Source organism: Rhipicephalus microplus, chromosome 5 (assembly GCF_043290135.1).
Source record: "Rhipicephalus microplus isolate Deutch F79 chromosome 5, USDA_Rmic, whole genome shotgun sequence".
NCBI lineage: Eukaryota > Metazoa > Arthropoda > Arachnida > Ixodida > Ixodidae > Rhipicephalus > Rhipicephalus microplus.
The window spans coordinates 47,258,594-47,281,649 of NC_134704.1; the positions used below are offsets into that span (position 1 = coordinate 47,258,594).

Sequence of the window (23,056 nt, forward strand, 5' to 3'; positions counted from 1 at the left end):
ATATTATTATTAGTGTTGGCAGCTTTCCGACTGCGTCGGAGCGTATGAAGAGCGCATTAATTGACCACTGCCAGGAGCGACTGAGAACATGAGGCGGTTAGAGGCGTGCACAACGACCGCTTCGCTGCACATGCATGGCTACGAGTGGGTGTCATAAGAAATTAAATGAGATTACGAATCTCACACGTACGGCAATACCGGTAAGTACAAAGAATTCTCTATCAAATGATGGATTTATTAAACTACTTTTATAGAGGCACGCAAAGTTTTTTTGATGCTCGTCTGTTTCTTGCACGGATAACGCTTCCTATAAGTGCCTCACATAAGTATCATACGCAGTTTTTTTTTTCCAGTGACATGAAAATGTTCAATACTATTTCAAGTGTTACAGTACGTTCAGTACGTACACCCCCATTAACTCAGCTTAACAGTGATCTGGTATTTTTAGAAGAGCCGCAATAGTGCGCTTTTCTGTGACACTCATTTGGCCAGCGCAGCCAAAATTCGCGCCACCTGGCGCAAAAAGCAGATGGCAGAAAGCACGACTAGAGTGTACTTGAAGTGTAGCACGACTATACCTGGTGGACTCGCTCGCTGGATTCCGTGCTGACTGGTTGTGCCCTCGCGATCTCTGACGACAGTGCAGCTCTGGCCGACTGGGTTGGTCCTACGCCACCTCCTGACGCCGGTCCCCTACGACGACGACAGCGTAGCTCTGGCCGACTAGATTAGCCCTATACGGCATCTCCTGTTGCCCACAAGAGCTCTCGCCAGTGGTGCCCCGTCCTCGGACTCCTGCGACCGTGTTATCATCTTTCCTATGTTCTCTTTACTTCCGTCGTCACTCGCTGTCCCTGCGCATCTCTCTCTCTCTCTCTTTCTTTCTCTCGATACCTTTAATCATGTCCTTTTAATCCCTCCTCACCCCCATCCCTTGTGAGCTACTGTTGAGGTGTCGCACCAGATACAGACAGTTACGGGGCTCACTTTTCTCTTCTTTTCCCTTTATAACCACATAAAAAATACCTGGCCACGCCGCCGCCCACCTCCCTACCTGCAACATAAGTTCGCACTACTAAAACAAAATCCTGCTGACACGCTCGTGCCCGGGCGGAATTAAGCTTAGCTCTTCTTAATTTTTCGAAACAGGGAACTTGTTATATGCGCCGTATGACTGGGGCTGCTGTAACTTCTCAATTATTCCAGCGCACCTAAATGGACCTTGAATGGTTTGTGACTGGGTTTGCTGGCAAAATACTTCGCTGCCAGTAGAGGTGCTGCAGGATCACGCAGATTACAAGCATCACTTGCATTTTCGACAGGCGCCCAACTACCATAAAGTTGTCTCACCCAATGTTGCGCAGGCGTGAAAGCTGCGTTCGAACCAACAAGCCCAACATACGCGTTTTATAAAGATGCACGTAACTCGTTCGCAGCGTTCTAATCTTCAATAATGGGCCCATCCCAACCATTAACTTCTCAAATATTGTTAGTGAATTAAGCATATGACACATTCGAGGGTCGTTCGACTGCGCTCTGACTGTGTTTGAAAGTGGCGAAATTAATTGCTCTGTAACGAGAACAAGAAGTTGAGCAAGTCATGTTGCTCATTCCTTATACATCGGCCAGCTTACTTTAGCTATACTTAAGCAGTATTGCTCAGTTGCTTTTCAACGTCAGTTTTTTTCAAGAACCTCCGGAGTGCTCCAAGGTCCGCCGCTAAAAGCACGCCTGTCGTAAAAGTTCAGTGAGCGGCTCATAGATGGCGCTACGTGTTTCGTCAGCGCAGCATGTTCCGACGGCACTCGTCAAACAGGTAGAGGGCGAGAGCGGGGCACCTTTTGGAGAGCGTAACCCTCCCACCCATCTCTCGCTTCGCGGTTCCCAGGCTGGGCGCAGCAACTCTGCACTAGCGGCAGTTTGTGCGCGCGGCCCGCGGAATGTGCTCGCCGGGCCCGTCGTGGCGGCAACGGCGGCGAGTATGAGGGCGCGATTTGAATCGCGCCAGCGAGTTGTTGTGCCGTGCGGCGTGTGACAATGGATACGGCGGCGACGACAGTGCGGTGAGATGCCCTTCGTGAAGTGGACCATCGAGCCGGTGTTTCTCAGCCGGCAACCCATACCCCCGGATAAAAATGTCACCGACGAACTCGAGGCGAGCGCAAACTCGACCCTGGTCGGGACCCTGCGGCAGCTGGCGTGCCTGGTGGCCATCGCCGACAACATCTTCGAAGGGATCGCTGCCGAGTGCAAAGTCATCTTCGAACGGAGTGTTCAACTGAAGGATAAACTCGAACGATGCGAGAGGAGCGTGTCCCAGCTCAACGCCAAGGCTGTCCCAATACGTGAGTGTCGCAATATCGTGCTCTTCTAGACATACCGCGAAGCACAAGTTACTGTCACCTAACCATGTTTTCCTAAGATTAAGCTGTTGAGCGAAACATGAGTAGGGACCCAGAAACTTCGGTTACGAATAGAAAAGCGTTGTGTAGATGTTTCACATTTTAACAAGCTTCGCCAAAGAGCTAGCGCGTTTTCTATGCACGTTGCCGCCTCAACACAAATAACAATTCCTGACTTAACTCGTGTTCGATATCGAATTAGCTCCACCTATGTCAAGCCTCTGCAGACAATGCATTTGTGAAACTTCAACTGCGATGCCCGCTCAAGCATTGTGAAGTGCATGTAAAGCAGGCACGGCTGTGCTAAATAAAGTAAGGTAACGAACAAGCTCGCGCTTTCCAGGCCACGCGCTCGCGATAGCATCGTTTGCGAGCATTCACAAACTTAATACGCGTTTGTCTTCCCCTGCTGTGAAATGACATGTCATAAGATGTGCAATGTCACTGCTGTTCAGAACAACGTCGGCCTTGGTGAGTGCCGACGATGCCAGTTTAATTGGAACATCGTTCCGGGGACGCGCTTGTTTCTACGAATCGCGCGCGCTGCCTTGACGCAGCAGTGTGGCGAACGTTGCGCGGCGTTTCGCCCGATACGCCAGCCGCAGCCAGGTGGCCTGGGTCCGTCGCCTCGCGCCCAAACTTCGGAGAAGCCATCGGCGGCGTCGCTGGGGAGAGCTGCCGGCCACTTGCGTTGCACGCGCGCCTTTCGAAAAGCTGCGCGCGATAGCGGGAGTGAAATCCGATGCCGCTGTTCCGGGGTGTCTCATTTATTTTTTTTTTACCCTCGCAGCTTGTGCGCTGCGGCAACCGGCATTACTTCCACGGCTTGTAATCTAGAACGAGGCTGTGCTGTAGCAGTACTTGCGTGCTTGTCGGGCCATGCTGCGACTCTCCGTCGTTTGTGCTTTCCTCTTCTGTTCGTTCACTCACGTTTCTATCTCTGCTGCTTTATCGCGCTCGCATCTGGCGCGGGCTTAGCGCTTACGAGGCGGGACTCGTTGCGCTCATAAAAAATGGAGTGCTTTGCTTAACTGGGCGGGTTCGCATTTTGCGGAGCGGTTAGATTGAGTCTGGGAGACGGTGCGTGGGCGTCCGGTGCTAACGTTTTTTCCCGTTCCTTGCCGACAACAGTGGGCACGGTTCTTGCGGTGTGATTGAGCGCAGCATGGTGTGCGGACTGGAGTTTCCGAGCTAAGGCGCGTGTAACGAGTACCGGGGAGGCATGTCTTGTTGCAGAGAGTCCAACTCGGACCACCACGCCTTCACAATCCGACTACGACCCGTTCGAGCGTTAAGAGACAACTGCGAAGCGATCGTTGAGCGAAAGAGGGTTAGATAGTCTGGCGAGTGCTCTCGTAGTCCTGCCTGATGAACTTACGATTCGTGTGCGCCGCATTTATCAACTGCTTTTGTTCTGTCGTCGCACAATGGCCACTGAGGCGGCGTGGGATCCACTGAGAAGATGGGGCTCCGGAACAATAGACGATGCCTTGCGGATGGCTATTGTATAAGGCGGCCTGTGCCCCTCCCATACTCGGCGTGCCATACGTTTTCGGAGCACCAGCATATTGTTGTATTGCGCCTCATCGCAAAAGTGGTTGTGATTATTTGATGTTTGCGCTGTGTATGCGATGGCCACGTGAGAGCAACCACTCGCACCCAGGTAGAGTGGCAGAATCAACTTTTGTTGGCCACAACAAAAGCCTCCTGAGACAAAAGAGGCAATGTTTACCCGATGCGCAACATTTAAGCCGGAATAATCGTAGACGGAAAGGGAAAAGTTGATGTTTTATTGTCCGATACAATCGAAACATTCGTCATAATTACGTAAACGGTGCGTGAAAACGACCTTGCTGTTCGTAAGTGCCCTTTGCCCGGTAGGCATTGTCCTTGTGGCACTTGCACAACATCTCTTTTTGTATTCCATGCAATGCCAACTGCGTTGATTTTAATAATCAGTGCATTTTATCATTAAAAACTAGAACTAGCAACACTATCCGTTAAGCCGCTTACATATTTGACCTATACGTAAGGCCACCGTTAGAATATGCCAGTGTAGTATGGGATCAGTTCCAGTCGGGTTCATAAGTCGAATTGAAAGAAATACAGAGAAAAGCCGCAAGGCTAATTTTATCGCGTTATTCTCCAAGTGACTCCGTTTATGAAATGCTTCGGTTACTTGAATTACCTACGCTGGCTCAACGCCGGAAGTTCGGTCGACTAAATTTCTTTTTTTTTTGTTAATATTGAACTTAATATTGAAACTAAACCTTGTATTGTTCCCAGGCCGACAAGCAACGTCACATGATGCAACCAATTTTTTTGTTTTTGGTTCCAAGATCCAATTTAGATGTGTGCGCGTATTCTTTCTTCCTACCAACTACATAAGGATCGATTCAGTGTCTGTTCTGAATTGGAAGAGCATCGAAAGTTTCGAACAGTGCGTTAAAATATATTGTAACATTGAGTGTTGCTAGAGGTGTACGTACATTGCGATGTTGTTCGAAAATATTTCGTGTAGTTATTTCATATTGCTTACTATACCACCATCACAATATCTGTGTACTTACGTTTTTCTACATCATTTTTAAAATCTTGTTATAAAAAGTGTTTTTGTTTCATGTCAACGTTTACTGTACCCACCCCCTTACGGCAATGACGGCCAACAGTATTTGTAAATAAATAAATAAAATAAAGGTAATTCTCCTCGGCACAGCTGGAACGGAATTCAGTTGTCAGCGCACCGATTGACGTGCTACGGAAGCTGTTGTTTCGTAACCAAGCTTGGCTGACTTGCATTGCGTCAACTGTAGGGTGTAGACGATGACACTTGCATGACCGGTAGTCTCGCGCCATTTATTGGTGAAGCATGTCAGGCTTTTTTCTCCTCTTCTCAGCATGTCGCCCCGGGGACCTCCCGGGAACGTCACATTTATTTCGTCGGAACCCCGTTGTTTTCCTGAAGATCGCGGGATCGTATCACGGCCGTGAGATGGGGGGGGGGAGATGAACAACAAGAGAGAAGGCAGTACGGTTAACCAGGCACATGCCCGGTTTGCTACCCTACGCTGAGGGAATGGGAATGGGGCATAAAGATGAGAGGGAAAGAGAAGAAAGAGAGAGAGAAAAAGGAGAGGATTGTCAGTAAATCGGCTGGCGCGTATGCAGCGGTGGCACTACACAAAAGTTAAAGGCTGTCACGTAGGCCTTTAGTCCTCAAAAAGCACAAGACAGCTTTGACTGCTTTTTTTAGCCGACGAAAGGCGAGGACGGTGTTCCAGTAGCATCTGCACAGAGAGTGGCCGATCGTCCAATTGTCGCAATGCGTCCGAAAGCTTCTGTCTTTTCGGAGGCATGCCGGCCGGGGTGTGGCAGCATTTTCGAAGGGGGCGGAATTCTGTAGAGGCTTTTGAGCTGAGATTTGGGGACACTTCAGAGAATCCCATGGGTGGTTTGAAATTCGCGGAGCCCTTCACTGCAGCGTCCCTCACTATCGTATGGTGGTTTTGTAATGCTGAGTCCCAACAATTAATTTGGCGCAATATAGAGTTTTAGAATACCGTACACGAAGCTTGCGGGCGTAGCGTTCGTCACTCAACGGGAGCCCGCAGGAGGTTTGCGTACGACGCAAAGCTCTACGCTTCGCTATGCATAGCGTATACAGAAATGCAGAGCTCTTGAAGTGGCGGTGGTCGGATGCGTTTTGTATTCTTCGACAACTGATACTTTCGATAGTGGGCTTGTCGGCTTTCAGCCGTTTTCGATGTGGCACCCCGATTTTTTTTTTTGTCAAGGTCACTTGTAATTTCACGTTGCCGCATTTCGTTGTTGACTGTATATGAACGCGTGAATTGTTGCCTGCGGCAACTGAAGTTGTTGCGCTGCTAAGCTCGTGGTTGAATGTCATGGAGAAAAGAAAGACTTAGGAGGGAGAATTGTGCTATGCGGTACGTCAGGCGCGGCCATGCCAAACTTTTCTGCACCCGCCCCCAAATTTACAATTTTACCGATACGGCAATGGCTCTTGAAGGATTCTTTCTTTAAAGGGACTCTGAAGAGCAAAATGTTTTTTTTTTACATTACAAGAGCACAATTTCACAATCACTAAACACCGCTCGTATATACCGCGACACGACCCATGGTAAGCGATTGCGATTGGAGACTTTTGAGATTCCCGCACTAAACACCGTGACGTCATAGATTTTGAAGGCGTCTACTGGGCCCACTGATCTATAGGAATTTCAGCGATTGGGCCCTAAGTAGCTTCTAATCGGTTTAAAATGAGGTACATTAATTGTCATCTGTGGGTGCCATAGACCTATAGAGTACTAAGTTTCAGAAAATTTCATCGAGCCAATGTCGCGAAAATGCGCAAAATACATTTTGACATTTTTGACGTCACGCGCGCAGACATCGGCGCGAAATTTGAAAATGAAATTTTTTGTGCGCTAATGATGAACTTACGATAGTGAAACACGTGTCATTGTGTTTCTCAGAGTGCAGTTTCTCAATTTAAGCAGTCATTTATTATTATTATTATTATTATTATTATTATTATTATTATTATTATTGTTTGTCTTTAGCGTCCCTTTAAGCATGGCCTACATAGTAGACCGGCACGGCTCCGGAGGCACTAGAGACGTCTCGTGTGGGGAACAAGTCGACCGCGGTGTTCCGCGCCCTCTGGCCGAAGTCCTTGACATTTTTTTCTTTTCGCTGCTGCTTTACGACGTCATTGGTCGCGAGTGAGTGTGGGGCGACGCCGTTCTGTGCACGCGTCCTCGGAGCTGCGGGTCTCGCCAAGGCCCTATCGCTGCTGTAATGAGCATTTCGAGCGATGACAGCGCACGGCTTGGTTAGAATAAGTGTCCCAGATTTTTATCGGGCCGTGCGAGCACCGTCGTTCGCGCTGTTATTGCGAAAGCAAATTTATAAGAATGGTTACTCTATGGTCTGCGTGCGCGTTGAAGTGTTTGCAAGGTGTCGCAATGAGTGATGGGGGAGAATAATCTAAGAAGGATGATATGAAGGGTACGTGCATTTCAACAAAACTCCCTTTATTTGGTCTTTCTCCAGTTCCGGCGCCAGAAGTGGTCCTTGAGTCTGCGTTGTCGATTACGATCTGTGATGGGAATGCAACGCTTGTTGGGTCGTGACAACGACAAAATATTCGATGAATTTAAACCTCCGCTGCTCATTACACTGTAAATATTTTGTTCACGCCGCTTCTTTAATTTATCGGTTGAAGCTCTCACTGTCAGTGTGACATTGAACCGAGTAGCTTGGCGTCAGTTTCACGTTGTGACATACGCTGCCGAGAGAGGGCGAATCTCCGAACTTTTCGAATAGTTTCGAAACTCAATGTTACGGGTCATGCTCGTAGTTTTGAAGTTTTCGCATTTCGATTCGTGGGTACTGTTCGCGTGTTTTCGCTTGAGCGTCGGTACGTCTTGACTTCCCGGCCCCGACTCGCGCATCGCCTATGCCGTAGCGGCTGCTAGGGTGTCCATCGCGGATCCCTCGGCTGCTTAAACTCCTCAGGACCTCTCAATAAAGTTTCTGACTGACTGACAGATCAGGAAATGGTCGGATGGCGTGCTCCCGATTCGTATACCTCTAACTGCAGGAGTGCGGAGCGAATCGAACCATGTGGAGGTGTAAGAGGGCATAAAGAAAAAAAGAAAAAAAAAACAGCATATCCACGGAGTAAATGATGTTGAGTGGGGCGAAGCGCTGGAGAGTTTCATCGCTAAACCTTGAACGATCCGCGAATATCGCGCGCTACATCATCAAAGACGTGACAAATACTGTATATACTTATACAAGAAATTTTACAATTCGTAAGTGGTAGAGCTATACGTCGCTTCCGTGCCCCCTTCATTATAACGGCTTTATGATCGGTGAAGTGGTGGATCTGTGATGGGGCGTAGTGGGATGTTTTGCAAGGGACAAAGTAGTGGGCAGTCGGCAAAGGTGGGACTATAGGCGGTCACGTACATACGTACAAGGGATGGACAGGCCTTTAGGAGCTTCGCCCCTAAAACAAACAGACGGAAAATTCCTCGATAGCTTCCAGATGCGGCTGCTCGCCAAGCGGCGGGGCCAGGCAGCCACAGGTGTCCAGACGGACGCCGCTGTCGACGAAGCGTAGCACGGACGGCGCTCGTGCGTGACGCGGCAGCCGCTGGGAGGGCGCCGCAGTCGTCGACGACAGTGCCCTCGATCGGCAACCCCGGGCGACCCGGCACGTCCACTTTCAGCCTGTGCGCGAGCCTCTGTACCCGACGCGTCGAATGTAGTGGTATAAGTCGGTGTTAGTTGATTGCTGCGACGTGGACGGCCCCTGCTGCAGACCAACAAGGTCCGACGGACGACGCTCCTTGTCGATGTAATCGCACCCTCCAACTTCGGCGCCTCTCGCCGTTCCTCTATCTATTTCTTTCTTTCCCAGAAAGACTATCGCCTGCCCTGCGTTTGTTAAACGAGCGCCAACGTAACTTTTCTCTTCTTTCTCCGCTGAGTCTGTTCCGCTTGAGTGACCACCGGACGGCTCAGAGTACGCTTCTGTCAACATCGCTATCAGCTTGGTTGTAGTATATAACTCGAAGTATACGTGAGTTGTTATAATAAATTGGTCGAAAAACGCGGGAACTTTCTCGCTGAGTGAGTTTAGGCAATTGTAGGTTTAGAATGCAACTTTTTGAGCCTGTTCCTCACCGGCTTTCTACGCAGGGCTGTGATGACGGGAATTGCTGGCCCAATTAAGCGCGTGTCGAACAAAGGCCTTGTTAACCCACGGCCAGAGTACCGGGTTTACTAGCTTACTGCGAGCACTGCTCGTTGATGTCGGCTAATGTGGAGTATTGCCTGAATGGGGGTGAATGTTGGCCAATCATGGTTTTTTTGTCTCTATTAAGAGCAATGAGGTCGTCATGCAATATTACTCCTATGGTTGAGTTGGTTAATAGCTTTTTCTTTTCGTCTTAATTTTCGCTATTATTTGCTACACTGTGGCTGTGTGTCGTCCATAGTACAGGTGCCCTTTCTGTATTCTTTTGCTGGCTGATGTCATAGTCAACGTATAACTCTGCGGCCACTTCTTTCTATAGTGTAACCTTGTAACCATAGGCTAGCTTACGGGCGGGGCCCGCGGGGGGAGAGGGGGCGGCAACTTTCTTGGTCTCCTAAGAAAGGCAAAGTATGTCCCACACTTTGACCGAATGAGGGGGGGGGGGGCGTAGGCGCTGCGATAAACCTGAAATTATTTATGAAATCATTTATTTTTAACATGTATTCACGATATACGCGAACGACGTATATTCTTTCTTAAACACTCTACAATAATCCTGAAAAGGCACGAAAAAAAAAAAAACTTAAGAAGGGAAAAGAAAAGTCCCCAATCTTCGCTTTCTCCGAAAAGAACCGTGCCGCTTGCCCCGACGGCGGTTCCAGGCAATCGGCGATCGTATCTCGGAAAGCGGCGCATTAGTATCCCGCGAAGGGACTCCCGTCCCACACCGTACCTCGAGCAGCCTGAGTACACCGCCGCGACGAGGCGATGTATAAACCCGGCTGCATGTCCCCACCAGACCGCGCTGTCACGTGTTTCTCTCTATCTACTTGCCATACGCGGTTTTCCAAGACTTGTCACGATGTGTCGCAACACTGAAAGATTGCGTACTGGCAGCGGTGTCGCTCTAGCTGCGGAACTTCGACCGTATATCGTTGTTCGTATTTATTGTTGCTACTTGATCGTTCTTCTGAAATAAACGACTTTCGGATGTCTTGGCTGCTCTACCTTCGATTTTGTTTCGCTGTAAGGAAGGAATGCGCATGGCAATTGTGACGTTTATTATTTTTTTTTCTCTGTGTCTCTCCATGGTGACAGGATTTGAGTCTCTGAGGCAATAAAGTTTATCCAACCCATCTCCGATCAGCTCTGTGGTCAGTTAATCGGACAATCGGTCGAACAGTCGATCATTGGCGAAAAAAAAAAACGATTTAGAGAGCTTGAATGAACTTTCCAATCTTGTTTTGATTGGGCATCATGCAGTGGCGAGGGGATCTCAACACGCTGTTTTGAAAAGGGAGAGAGCTAGTGATAATTAATAGGCTTTTTTTACATCCCGAAACCAATATATTATAACAGACGCCGTAGTGGAGGGTTCCGCAAATTTTGACCACCTGGGTTTCTATAATAGGCACCCAAATTTATGTAGACGGGTCTCTTGCGTGCCGCGGGATTCGATCTCGTGGCCTTCGGGCCAGCAAAAAAGGAAACAAATTTGGCGCGCAGAGAGTTTCGAAAGAATTCGAACGTGCCCGGCTTCATGTTGATGTATGAACTACCACGACGAAATTACACCACGCCATCGATGCCGAGTTACGCAGAACCTAAAAGCGTTTTGAGCGAGGAGGGGTTAGGGTTGCCAGCTTGAGCTGCCACGCCCTGCTGTGATTGTTTCCGGCGAATTATAGCTTGGACTGGCAATGACGCGAAGTCGGGCGAGGTCCATGCTACAGACTTGTAATTTATCGGCTGCCCTCTATGGCCAAATTACGCTGCCATGCATTATTATACGTAACACGTGCCGCCAATTACTGCTGGGAGAATGTCGCCAAATGCGTGTGATTAAGCCTATACTTTATAGATCGTGTGCTGTGATAGTTGTCGGACTGGGTGCGGCTTATCGCGTCCCGTGCAAGTTATCAGATTTGGTGCGGCTTGTCCCGCGCAGTTTTGTGTTGCGGCACGTCCTTCCGTTTTGCATCCCCTGCTCCTCGCTCTCGAATATAGCGTGAGTGGAGCCGGCTCTCGATGTCCGACCTTTGGGGGCATTGACCTGTCCCTATACACCGTCGCGAGCTGTTCAAAGGAGCGTCGAGGAGCTCATTCTCGACTGCGGTAAGATATTGACGTGGTTTAGGCCAACCGTGTATATACGTGGTTCGCTGGTGCACGAATGACTATAAACACAGTGTGCGAAGGGTGCACGAAGTGAAAGCCACTGCGACGCAGTTCATTGCCTCGGTACTACCGGACATCGCCACTGCGAGGACGTCACACCTGTGTGTTCTTGCATTTCTTAGCACGACATGCGAGAAGCAACGCACTATGAGGCATTGGAAAGAGCAGGTCACAACTGCAGGGTCTCTCTTCTCTCCTCTTTTATGATGTATTTCTGAGGCCCTTCTTGCTTTCCTGTCGGAAGATGTGAATGATCGAAGGCCGTCAGCTTCAGCAGTAATTGCGAGCAAACGATCCTACGCAAGTTCAGTGCAAGTTCGGTCCAGCGTAGTGAAGGTTTACGTCTTCAGCTAATCAGTAAGAAAGCGAAATGCGGTTTACAGGGAACGGATGGGGAGTGATTTCGCTCACCATACCTGATGCCAAGGTTCTGGAGACTAAATTTAAAGGATGTACGAGTTTGAGAATGCATATTGTGTATATTGCTGCAAATAATTGTGGTTACAACGTAAAAATTTCTATAATTGTTGTACAGTCAGCCATGCTTCAGATATTTTTAAATCGACTTCAGCGACCCACACTCAAGTTATCTTTTAGCAGCAAAACATTCCCGATTGATTGATTTGTGGGGTTTAACGTCCCAAAACCACCATATCATTATGAGAGATGCCGTAGTGGAGGACTCCGGAAGTTTTGACCACCTGCAGGGGTTCTTTAACGTGCACCCAAATATGAGCACACGGGCCTGCAACATTTCCGCCTCCATCGGAAATGCAGCAGCAAACATTCCTAAGAAGGGAGAAACGGTATATTGAAATTGCTGCCGAATCGCCTCACGTTAAATGGTTCGATGAACACGTTTACTGCCTTCGCCAAAGCGATCGCGTGTTGCGAAATATTTAAACCGGAAGTGGTTTAAGTGAACCTCACGCACCCAGAATGTTTAATTTACCGTTATCTCAGTGTTTGTGACCCCATGATAACTAATGGTGCTCGTGAATAACGAAAGAAAGTCGGTTTTCCAAATGAGTACGCCTCGGGATTAGGAACGTACCGTCAAGGAGAGTTCCTCTATAGTTCTGTCTTCTGGTTGGCTGACGCGACTCGCCGCATTCGCCGTGCTGCACGGATGTAGTGATTACGGGGCGTGCGCGTGTCTTGGTGGAATGTTGCCGTCGTTTTGGCCCACGGACTCGGCGATGTCTTCTCTCTTCGTAGAGAAAGCATCCAAGAGAAAGAGGGCAGCAAACGGGAGAGGACCGAGGGGGTCATGGATGTTGCGGCTGGCAGCAAAGGCAGCTCGTGCGCCTCGTCGCGCCGAATAGATGCGAAAGCAAAACGTGTATACGGCGAAAGGAGACAGCGCCGGCGGCTGCTCTCTGCCGAGATCGACGCTCGCCTGCCGTCGTCTCCTCGCAGTCGAGAGCAGGACGGCCAAGGGCGCGGCGCTTGCGGTCGTCCTCATCGATTTTTCTTTTTTTCCTGCTCGGGAAGGAAGCACGCAGTCACCGCTCTGCTCTGTTGTTTAGTTCGGGTCGCGAGCCGGAAATAGAGTGTAGCACTTGATTCTTGGTTTAGCTTAGAATGTGTAACCACAAATTAAGGTTACATAAATCAAGCTACTCACTGTAGTAACTTTTTTTCTTACCGCTTCGTTATGTCATTCTTCAATGAGATATAAATAAAGAATTGAACTTACCTGTAGGATACGAAAAGTGGACATGAAAAAAAGTGGGTGTAATGCTTCTACTGCTTAAACCCTGTAGGGAGCTTGCACGCACCATGACGACGCTATGCACTCTGGGTAGGCAGCCATGTTTGCGAGCGTTGGCGTTGTTGGGACTTCGGGTCCTGACGGTCTCGTTTTCGGTAGCTGGCCCCGTCGCAGGATCCATCGTCCAACAATTCAGCGAGAAGAAGCGCCCGAACGAACAACAGAGATTTATTTACATGTGGAGAAGTGGTCAACTGACCCAAATAGAGAAGAGTGAGAGTGATACAAAACGTCTTCGGCATTTTATAGCGCCGCGCCGTTGACACTGGGCGCCCCGTCCGCATCGTCAGCCAATACGGTGTCTCCGGCACCTCGGCCACGAGAGAGGGGGAAACACACCTCACAACACATGGAGTGGCACAACCTAACACGAGGTCCATATATGGTCACGGCGCCCTAAAATGTTACCAAACATGGTCACGAACGCACAGCAGACCCCGGAGCTCTCCCGGCGAGAGGAGGAACCCGAATGGGGAGGTGGGGGTGGACGACACCGTCGGTCAAGAACCGGTTCTCCCCCAAACTCTTCCTGCTTGGCTCCCCAGGGCCGGTCGTAACAGTCTCTCGCGCGGGGGGGGGGGGGGGTGAAGATCTCGATGGGCTGAGGTTTGCAGTCACTGTCCGGAGAGATCAGCGCCGGCAGTCGGTTTGGTGACGACCGTCTTTGATGAAGTTGAGGGCAACACCTGCTTCATTGTGGGCTCAACAGACATCACATACGCACATGAAAACACAACTACTCAGCCGGTGAGCGCCGGACAATTCCGCCAAACTCCACCAGGCAATTTTCCCCTTTAACTGATATTAAAGGAAATACAGAATTTATTCAAAATGTTACTCACACTTTAAGGTGACACAAAACAACAACACTGGAAGCACACCGAACCCGAAACCCTGGATAGCCGTGTCTTCAACGTTTTCAAACAAGTACACCTAAAAGAGTAAAAAAAAAAAAAAAACAATCACTAGCTCTTGTCTAGGTCAGGAAAAATGCCAGAGTTCTCGAGACATCCTCTCGCGTCAGGGGCATCGACTTAAGCCATCAGCGTTGCCATGGAGTACACCCTTTTTGTAGCGTATTTCAAACGTATATTGTTGCAAAACGAGGCTCCAACGCAGCAGGCGGCCGTTCTTAGAGGACATGGTCTGTAGCCAGGTGAGAGGACAGTGGTCCACTTCCACAATGAACTTGTTTCCGGCAATATAACAAGCCAGTTTCTGGACTGCCCAAACCAAGCACGCACATTCCTTTTCGCTAGCGCTGTAAACCTGCTCGCGAAGGGTGAGTTTCCGGCTAACATAGAGGACGGGATGCTATTGATCCCCCTCATCCCTTTGACTAAGAACTGCCCCCATGCCTCTATCACTAGCGTCGCATTGGACTATGAAAGGCCTCGAGTAGTCCGGTGAACTAAGCAAAGGTTGGCTCGACAAGGCCGCTTTCAAAACGCGGAAAGCCTTTTCTTTCTCCTCATCCCAGTCGACCATTTGGGGTTCGGTCTTGCGCAACGCGTCAGTAAGAGTGCTGGCAATGTCGGAATATCTAGGGATGTACTTACGATAGTAACCAGCTATTCCAAGAAAAGCCCGAATATCGGTTTTCGTTCGGGGCTGGGGAAAGTCTCGGATAGCTGCCACTTTCATTTCAGAGGGACGGCGAGGCCCTCGACCGATAACATGCCCGAGATAGAGTACCTCTGCTTGTGCTAGCTGACACTTGGGCGCCTTTACCGTTAAACCTGCTTCGCGTAGGCGTGTCAGTACTGCTCTCAAATGCGCCAAGTGTTCTGGCCAGGACGAGGAAAACACGGCGACGTCGTCCAAGTAAGGCAATGCGAAGTCCTCTTGACCCCGCAAAACCTTATCCATTAAGTTTGAAAAACAGTAAGGCGCGTTCTTTAGGACGAAACTCAACACTTTAGGGCGGAATGTCCCCAATGGTGAAATAAATGCAGCATACCGGCTCGCCCTCTCGGTGAGCGGCACCTGCCAGTAACCTCTCACTAGGTCTAGCGTTGAGATAAATTGCGCGCTGCTTACCCTCTCGACGCGTTCCTCAATGTGGGGAATTGGGTATGTCTGATCCTTGGTGATGAGTTTTAACTTACGATAGTCTACGCAAGGACTCGGATCTTTGCCGGGTACCTCCACAAGAATTAACGGGGAAGTGTAATCACTTTCACACGGCTCAATCACGCCCAATTCCAGCATCCTGTTAACCTCTGCTTTTATTAGCTCAAGCCGGCGAGGTGACACCCGATACGTCTTAGATCTTACCGGTTCCGACGAGGTAAGCTCTATGTCATGAGTGAGGACGGATGTCCGGCCTGGCTCGCTTACAAATCTGTCCTGAAACTCGGTCAGAAGACCACGCAATTCCTGCTTCTGCTTCGTTGTCAGTTGTGACTTTGATACTAAATCCTCAACTCTTTTCTCGATCGGGACTTCGTCCGATTCGGGAGCTAATTCAGGGATTTCTGCCGGAACCGCTTCCGGAACATTTAAAGTCATGTTCACGATGGCTTCCCTCTCTTTGTAGGGTTTGAGTAAGTTGCTATGATACACCTGGTGTGCCTTACGACTTCCTGGTAATTTTACCACATAGTTGGTGTCAGACAATTTTCGAGTAATTTCGGCCGGGCCGACCCATTGCACTTCAAGCTTATTCTTTTGGGAGGGCCTCAACAACATGACCCTGTCTCCTACAGCAAAGTGTCGCGCTTTAGCTGTCCGATCGTAGTAAAGCTTAGTCTTCTGCTGTGCTTTGGTCATCGCACTCTCGGTCAGTTCTTGGGCTTTTGTTAGACGATCCAATAAGGTGAGGACATATTCCACTACTACAGGATCATCACCCTGACCTTCCCACGACTCTCTCAGCATACGAAGAGGAGATCGCAGTCTGCGGCCGTAAACAAGTTCCGCTGGCGTAAACCCTGTTGTCTCATGTGGTGCAGTTCTTAGTGCAAACATCGTTGCAGGTAAGCACATTTCCCAGTCAGTTTTTCGTTCAAAACATAAGGCTCTTAACACTCGCTTCATCACGGAGTGAAGCTTTTCTATCGAGTTCGACTGCGGATGGTACACTGAACTATGCAATAATTTCACGCCACACCGCTCTAGAAAGGTTGTCGTTAAGGCACTCGTGAAAATGGTGCCCTGGTCTGATTGTATCTCGGCAGGAAAGCCTACCCGGGCAAACACGGACAGAAGTGCGTTCACTACTTCGACGGAACTTAGCTCTTTTAGCGGGACCGCCTCTGGAAATTTAGTAGCTGGGCAGATTAAGGTCAGGATGTGACGGTAGGCTGAAGTTGTCTTGGGCAAAGGACCTACTGTGTCAATTACCAACCGACGAAAGGGCTCCGTGATTACTGGTGCCAGCTTCATTGGAAATTTCGCCTTATCTCCCGGCTTACCCACTCGCTGACACACATCGCAATATTTTGCAAACCTCTCTACATCTTTAAAGCATCCAGGCCAGTAGTATTCCTGTAAAAGAAGATTTTTCGTCTTCTTTACGCCTAAGTGGCCTGACCATGATCCTCCATGCACCAAACTAAGCAAATCCTGACGATACGCCTGAGGTACGACTACCTGGTCAAACTCTACTCCTCGCCTATCTAGATATTTTCGATAGAGTATGCCGCTCCTCTCTTGAAATCTCACATTTCGTTTGGCGATTCCCTCTTTCGAGCTGTCCTGGAATTGCTTAAGCGTCGGGTCCCCCTTTTGTTCGGTCATTAATGAAGCGGGGCTCACCTGCAGCAGCCGACTGAAATTATCCGAAGTTGGCATGACACACAACTCTTTTGTATTTCCTAGTACCTGGAATGTGTCACCCTCTGTGCTATCCTCTGTACTACCAGGAATCGGCTTGGGAGCAACGGCATTTTCTATTTGCTCGGTCAACGAGGCGTAATTGACCCCTTCCGATTCGGGAGGAGGTTCAACGTCGCCTTTAGGAATGGTTGCCTCCGCGACTACGGCTTCTGCAGCCTGTTCTCGCACAAGTCGATTTGTTTCCGTGGTGTCCAACTCGCAACCAGGCCCGTTGTCGATTTGAGGCTTGTTTGCCTCAGTGAACGTTGCTCTCGCAGCCAGCGCACGTGCCTTCGATCTAGTCAGTGCCTGCACTATGCCTTTTCCCAACGTTAGACCTTTCTCCTTCAGCATTTGATCTGACTTATTTGAAAATAAGTAAGGATACTGAGGGGGTAGATATGGCGATACCGCGGCTTCCGTTTCCAACGTACCAAATGCACCTTTAAGGACAACTTTAGCTTCGGGGAGGCACTGACTGTTTGCTTCTACGGCTTGTCTAATCCAGGCACAGTCTCCTGAATACTGTCCGGACTGAACAAAAGACGGATGAACTACGTCCATAGTGGCTGCGGAGTCTCTAAGAACCCGACACTGCTTGCCGTTCACGGTAAGATCGTACATATAGGGCTCTAACAACTTCATGTTCTTGTCGGCTTCATTTATAGATAAAAAGGCCACCTTTTCTTTCGGACAGTGTTTCGCGAAGTGCCCTGTTTCGTGGCAATTGAAACAAGCAGCCGGTTTTCTCGCCTCAAATTTCCTTTTGCTTGCCTCTGCCGACGCCCCATGGTTAGATGAATTGTTTTCCTCACCCTTTTGTGCGAGACTTGTCGGTTGTTTTCTAAACGGCGCCTTATTCGGTAGTAGGAATTTTTCCCTTTTTGGCTCGCTGTTTGCCCCGAGGGCGCGGCGCGTAACGAATTCTTCAGCGAGCTCTGCGGCTTTCGTTACGGTGTTCACGTCCGGTCTATCCTGCACCCAGAACCTCACCTTTTCTGGTAACCTTTGATAGAATTGTTCCAGACCGATACACTCAAGCACCTTGTCATGATTCCCATACGCCTTTGCCTCTTTGAGCCACTCCCCCATGTTGGCCATTAACTTGTAAGCAAACTCCGGGTATGAATCATTATTCTCTTTTACGGCGTTGCGAAATTTTTGTCTGAAACCTTCCGCTGATAACCTGTATTTCTTGAGAAGGCTCGACTTTACCTCACTGTACTCGTCAGCCTTCTCTTTCGTGAGGTGCGCGATTACTTCTGAGGCCTCCCCCGGAAGTAGGGACAACAAGCGTTGAGGCCATGTATCCTGGCTGAAACCTTGCCTTTCACAAGTTCTCTCAAAGTTGACGAGGAACAGCCCAATGTCCTCCCCTAGCTTGTACGATCTCATTAGGTCCGTCATTTTGAACCTGACCCGCTCTGCGGTACCGGATGCCTCGCTGCCTCCTGCTCTACTATTATGGCTAATCTCTAGCTCGAGGCGCTTCATTTCAAGCTCGTGCTTTCGCCTCTTATCTGCCTCGGCTTCTGCCGCTTTCCTTTCGGCCTCCGCCGCCTTTCCTTCGGCCTCGGCCGCGGCCGCCTTTCTTTCGGCCTCTGCCGCTTGCCTCTCCTGAATCTCCTCGACACATTCTGACAGCTCGTCATCCTCCGCCCCCAATGCGAGAATCGCCTCTATCAGCTCTGGTTTTCTTTGAGAGTCCGACACCTCCAGATTCAACTCCCTTGCAAGTAGCAACAACATGGACTTTCGCAGGGATTTCAGATTCATGGCTGCCTCCAGTACCGCTGTCTCTGTTCCACAAAGATTCCTGTCCTGCAACTAATTAACCTTGACGGCAACGACAGCTCTAGGTTCCTGCCTTGCCTCAAGTTTTCCGTTAACTTAGTCTACAAATAAAGCTTCAAAAGCTCTTATACGGAATCCTTTCCTGCCACTGTTAACCTTGACGCCACTGACAGAAAGAGCTTAACCAAGCTATCACACAATTTCTGCCTGACGCAAGTTACCTGTTAACCCAATGACCAAGACATCCCCTCTCTACCAGCTTTTACTTAACACATAGAGTAAATGCCTGGTAAAATTTAACAGAGAAAGCCGGCACTCACCCGGTTCGCAGTCATGTCTCCGGCGTCGTGCCTCTCAGAAGTGCCGTTCGATTCCCTTTGGAAGTCGATGAGCTCGTGTCATCCTTCTCCTGTCGTCCCGTTGTTGAACTTCGGGCTCACTCCGTCCAGTGGTCGCTTTCGGGGTTATCAGCAGCCCGCCGCTGCCATCCAGTTGTTGGGACTTCGGGTCCTGCCGGTCTCGTTTTCGGTAGCTGGCCCCGTCGCAGGATCCATCGTCCAACAATTCAGCGAGAAGAAACGCCCGAACGAACAACAGAGATTTATTTACATGTGGAGAAGTGGTCAACTGACCCAAAGAGAGAAGAGTGAGAGTGATACAAAACGTCTTCGGCATTTTATAGCGCCGCGCCGTTGACACTGGGCGCCCCGTCCGCATCGTCAGCCAATACGGTGTCTCCGGCACCTCGGCCACGAGAGAGGGGGAAACACACCTCACAACACATGGAGTGGCACAACCTAACACGAGGTCCATATATGGTCACGGCGCCCTAAAATGTTACCAAACATGGTCACGAACGCACAGCAGACCCCGGAGCTCTCCTGGCGAGAGGAGGAACCCGAATGGGGAGGTGGGGGTGGACGACACCGTCGGTCAAGAACCGGTTCTCCCCCAAACTCTTCCTGCTTGGCTCCCCAGGGCCGGTCGTAATAGCGTATAGCTCGCAGGCGTGATCGAGTGCGAGTGCGACGCAAATTTAAGTGCAAGGAGTGTCTGTCGTACACGACGGCAGTGTCCCCGTGATATTACTACGCAGCGCTGCGCCAAAAAGACCGCGAGCTGTACGAAGAAAATACGAGAATTTGCGCACTGGACTAACTGGACCCATTCACGCTTCGTGCGGGTGATTGTCCAAGCCACGTGGATTAGTGGCCGCGCATCGATAGCTCCAATATTCACGAGCTTTTTGTTCTGAGGACGAGTTTTATTATCCTGTATAACAGTTGAAGACGAGAAAGGCCCTCGATGGCCACATCTTTGTGACCAGTGGCTGAGTGCGGGAGCCGTGGGTAAAGAATGTCTCCGCCGGCACCGTGATCGTCGTCATTCAAGTTATTGAGTCAAGTTATTTGATTTTGCCGTAAATGCCAGTGTTTGTTTCAGTCCAGGTTAACCACATCCAGAGCGTTAACAAGCTCCCCGTCGACGTCTGGTTCATAGGCAAGAGTGATAGCGAGGTCCTTGCCGCCCACTGGAAATGCATGCCGGGAACGGCGAAACCTGATCGAATCTTGCTCCGCGGTTGTTCTACTAAAACACGGCGTGCGTGCATCAGAACAGCGCTGCTGCACAGACGGCCCCACCAGCTGACCTTTTCCGCTCGCCAAAAAGCTTCATGCATGACCAGTGACTGTGATGGACTTTTAGCGTCTTCGGCATTGAAGAAGCACCGTATCGATGAAGAAGTGGACGCTGTCTCGTCACAAAATCTGCATCCACTACCGGTGGCTCTGGCTTCTACAGAATAGGAGTGGAAGAAATTTTTCGACCCCCTGATTCAATCAGTTGATCGACTTGCAGCAGCAAGCACATAACCGTGTTACAGCGATCTTCATGGCTCCTGCATCCAGCCACCCGCCACAAAGTTGTGGTCCTTGAGGGCCTCTCTCGGCTTCTATACTGCTGCCGGGCAATAAAATTCGTCCTCGGAACGAGGAACTCGTGAATATCGGAGCTGTCGACGACGAGAGGCCGCAAGCCACGGGAATAAGTTATGTCCCCAAAGTCTCTCTTCTTCGTATCGCTTGCGGTATTTTCTGCACAGCGTCGAAGTGTAGTATTCCGGTGACGCTGAAAGCGTGTACGACACTCCTTGGAGTTAAATTCGCGTCGCACTAGATCGCGCCTGCAAGCTACGCCAACGCTTGCAAACACGACTGCGCTACTGCACTCCCCAGACGCCTCTGAAAAAAAAAAAAAAAAAACTACCCACCATAAGTGCATAGCGTCGCCACTGTCTGTGCAATAACGTGTAGTTACGTAGAGGAATATCATTTCAGTGTTCGGCGTACTACGTACTGTCCGTCCCTTGTCCTGCAGTAGATGGTTGTCCACCTCGAGTGCTACGGCCTTTGTCGGACTGATCTGCTTGATTGTGTCCCTCCGAGTTGATGGAATTTGTAAATCTCGAAGGACAAATCGACGCGAAAGTGACATGGCAGCAGAGGTCGTGCTTTTGATACTCGTCGTAAAAATCTTATAGTATCACACGTCGTGCAAGAAGCCCCCTCCTAAGTGCCCGCTGAGTTCCTTTTCGATTCGCTGCTGCCCAATAGCGCTATATTTTTATAGCTTTTGAAGTTGCTCTCGGTGAAAGTGAGAGCATATTCGCATCAAGAACCCGGCTGAGAAAGTGATTTGTGGAGGAAAAAAAGGACGGAATGCGATTGAACGCGCCGTGCCAGTATCACATCAACTCCCCCCCCGTCAAGCCGCGCTGTTGGCGATGCTGTAGACCCTGGGAATGGCTTTGCGCACCCAACTGTTCCTATCTTCGCGGGGCTTTATCGCTACGGTTGACTGCAGTCTCGGAATCTGACCTGTAGAGGGAGTGGCTGAATGAGATAGCGAAGCTATGGCCAAAGAGCATTACGCTCGTTTCCGAGCGCTTGTAAAGGCAAGGCGTGGCTCGGACTGCGCTGCTTCTCCGTCGATATGAAAACCTCCTCTCTCTCTAGTACTTGTGGCGTAGCAGGCGCACGGATGTCATTATCATCATCACGATCGTCACGAGCGGCATCGTCGTCTTGAGAAGAGCAGGAGAGAAATGGACTTACGGCAAAAGCAGGATTGAGCGGACAAACAACACCGCCTTATGGGCTCTTCACTGTCGCCCTTCTCCGTTTATATGGACGGTGAGAAGGGTCATTGAATTCCCATTTTAGATGGAGAGAGAGAGAAAGAAGGGGGAGGGGTCGTTGTTTCGGACGTACGCCGTGTACAGGGACCATCGCATCAAGCAGCGTGTACAGGGAGGAACGTTTGGAGGGAGAACGCCGGTTTCGCGCTCGCCACGTTCTCAGCCGTTGAATCCTCCCGCTCTCTCACGCCCCCTTCACCTACTACGCTTCGCAAAGGGGGAGCATCCCCCCCCCCTCCCTTGTTTCCTCCCACTTTTCGATCATGACTGTTCCTCTCGTTCTCCTATTGTCGTTATCCGCTGGGAGCAAGCTCCTATATAGTCGTCGTGATCGAGTAAGGATTCTGCTTTCGAAACAGTTTTCTTGCGATGTTCTGCGCAATGAAAAAAAAAATACTGATAAGTAACGACGCGATAAGACCAGTTCTTTCTAAGAATCAGAGTCGGCGAAGTCGGCAGGAAAAATGGGCAAAGGACCCAGCAAAAATCGACGTCGGGCTCTTTTATTTTAGAACGTTCGGGACATCCCTGTCTTATATTTTTCTAGTTTCGTCCTCGTGAAACTGTTTGTCGTGGCAACGCCGAACGCTTATGCTTCGTACAAACAGGAGTGGGCTCAGCATAAGTGGTCTTTGTTTTGTTTTCTTTTGTTACCTCGACGGTGAGGCAGTGTAGGCAAACGAGAACTTTTTGGAAGGGCGCCCGACAACCCGTCTTCGCTGTTATTGCCGCTGTTTGTCAAAGCCTCCCATTGTTCCGTGGCCCGTTCGTCTGCGGAAGACGACACGGAATGAGGAATGCTTCAGTTTCCACTTCCTCCAGCCGTGTCATTTTCTTTTCCGTGTTTTCATCTTCGTGTCAGTTGTATATGCGAAGAATAATTGCGGATGTTTCATTCGACCGAATGGTTGTTGCTTCCTCGGCCAAATACTGCGAGCACGCTCGCCCGCGGTTTTCCTTTGCAGCGAATCTTCTGTCGCCCTTACCTCCCTCATGTTGCAACCCCCGAAGGCTAGACGCTTAGTCTTGATTCCGCAAGGGTCGCATAAACTAGCGTCTCTTCCTTCCTCAATAAATTGCCCCGCCGTGGTGGTCTAGTG

The 23,056-nt window shown here is 49.9% G+C and overlaps 1 protein-coding gene across 1 annotated transcript in view; it reads left to right on the top strand.

Moving 5' to 3' along the window:
* The first annotated feature begins 1,896 nt into the window (after positions 1–1,896).
* The window catches only part of LOC119174610 (uncharacterized), a 288,473-nt gene continuing 267,313 nt past the window's right edge, over positions 1,897–23,056 (top strand). Inside the window, exon 1 of the mRNA XM_037425594.2 lies at positions 1,897–2,345. Coding sequence (XP_037281491.2) covers positions 2,069–2,345 — 277 coding nt within the window. The 5' untranslated portion in view covers positions 1,897–2,068. The remainder of the gene's footprint in view (positions 2,346–23,056) is intronic.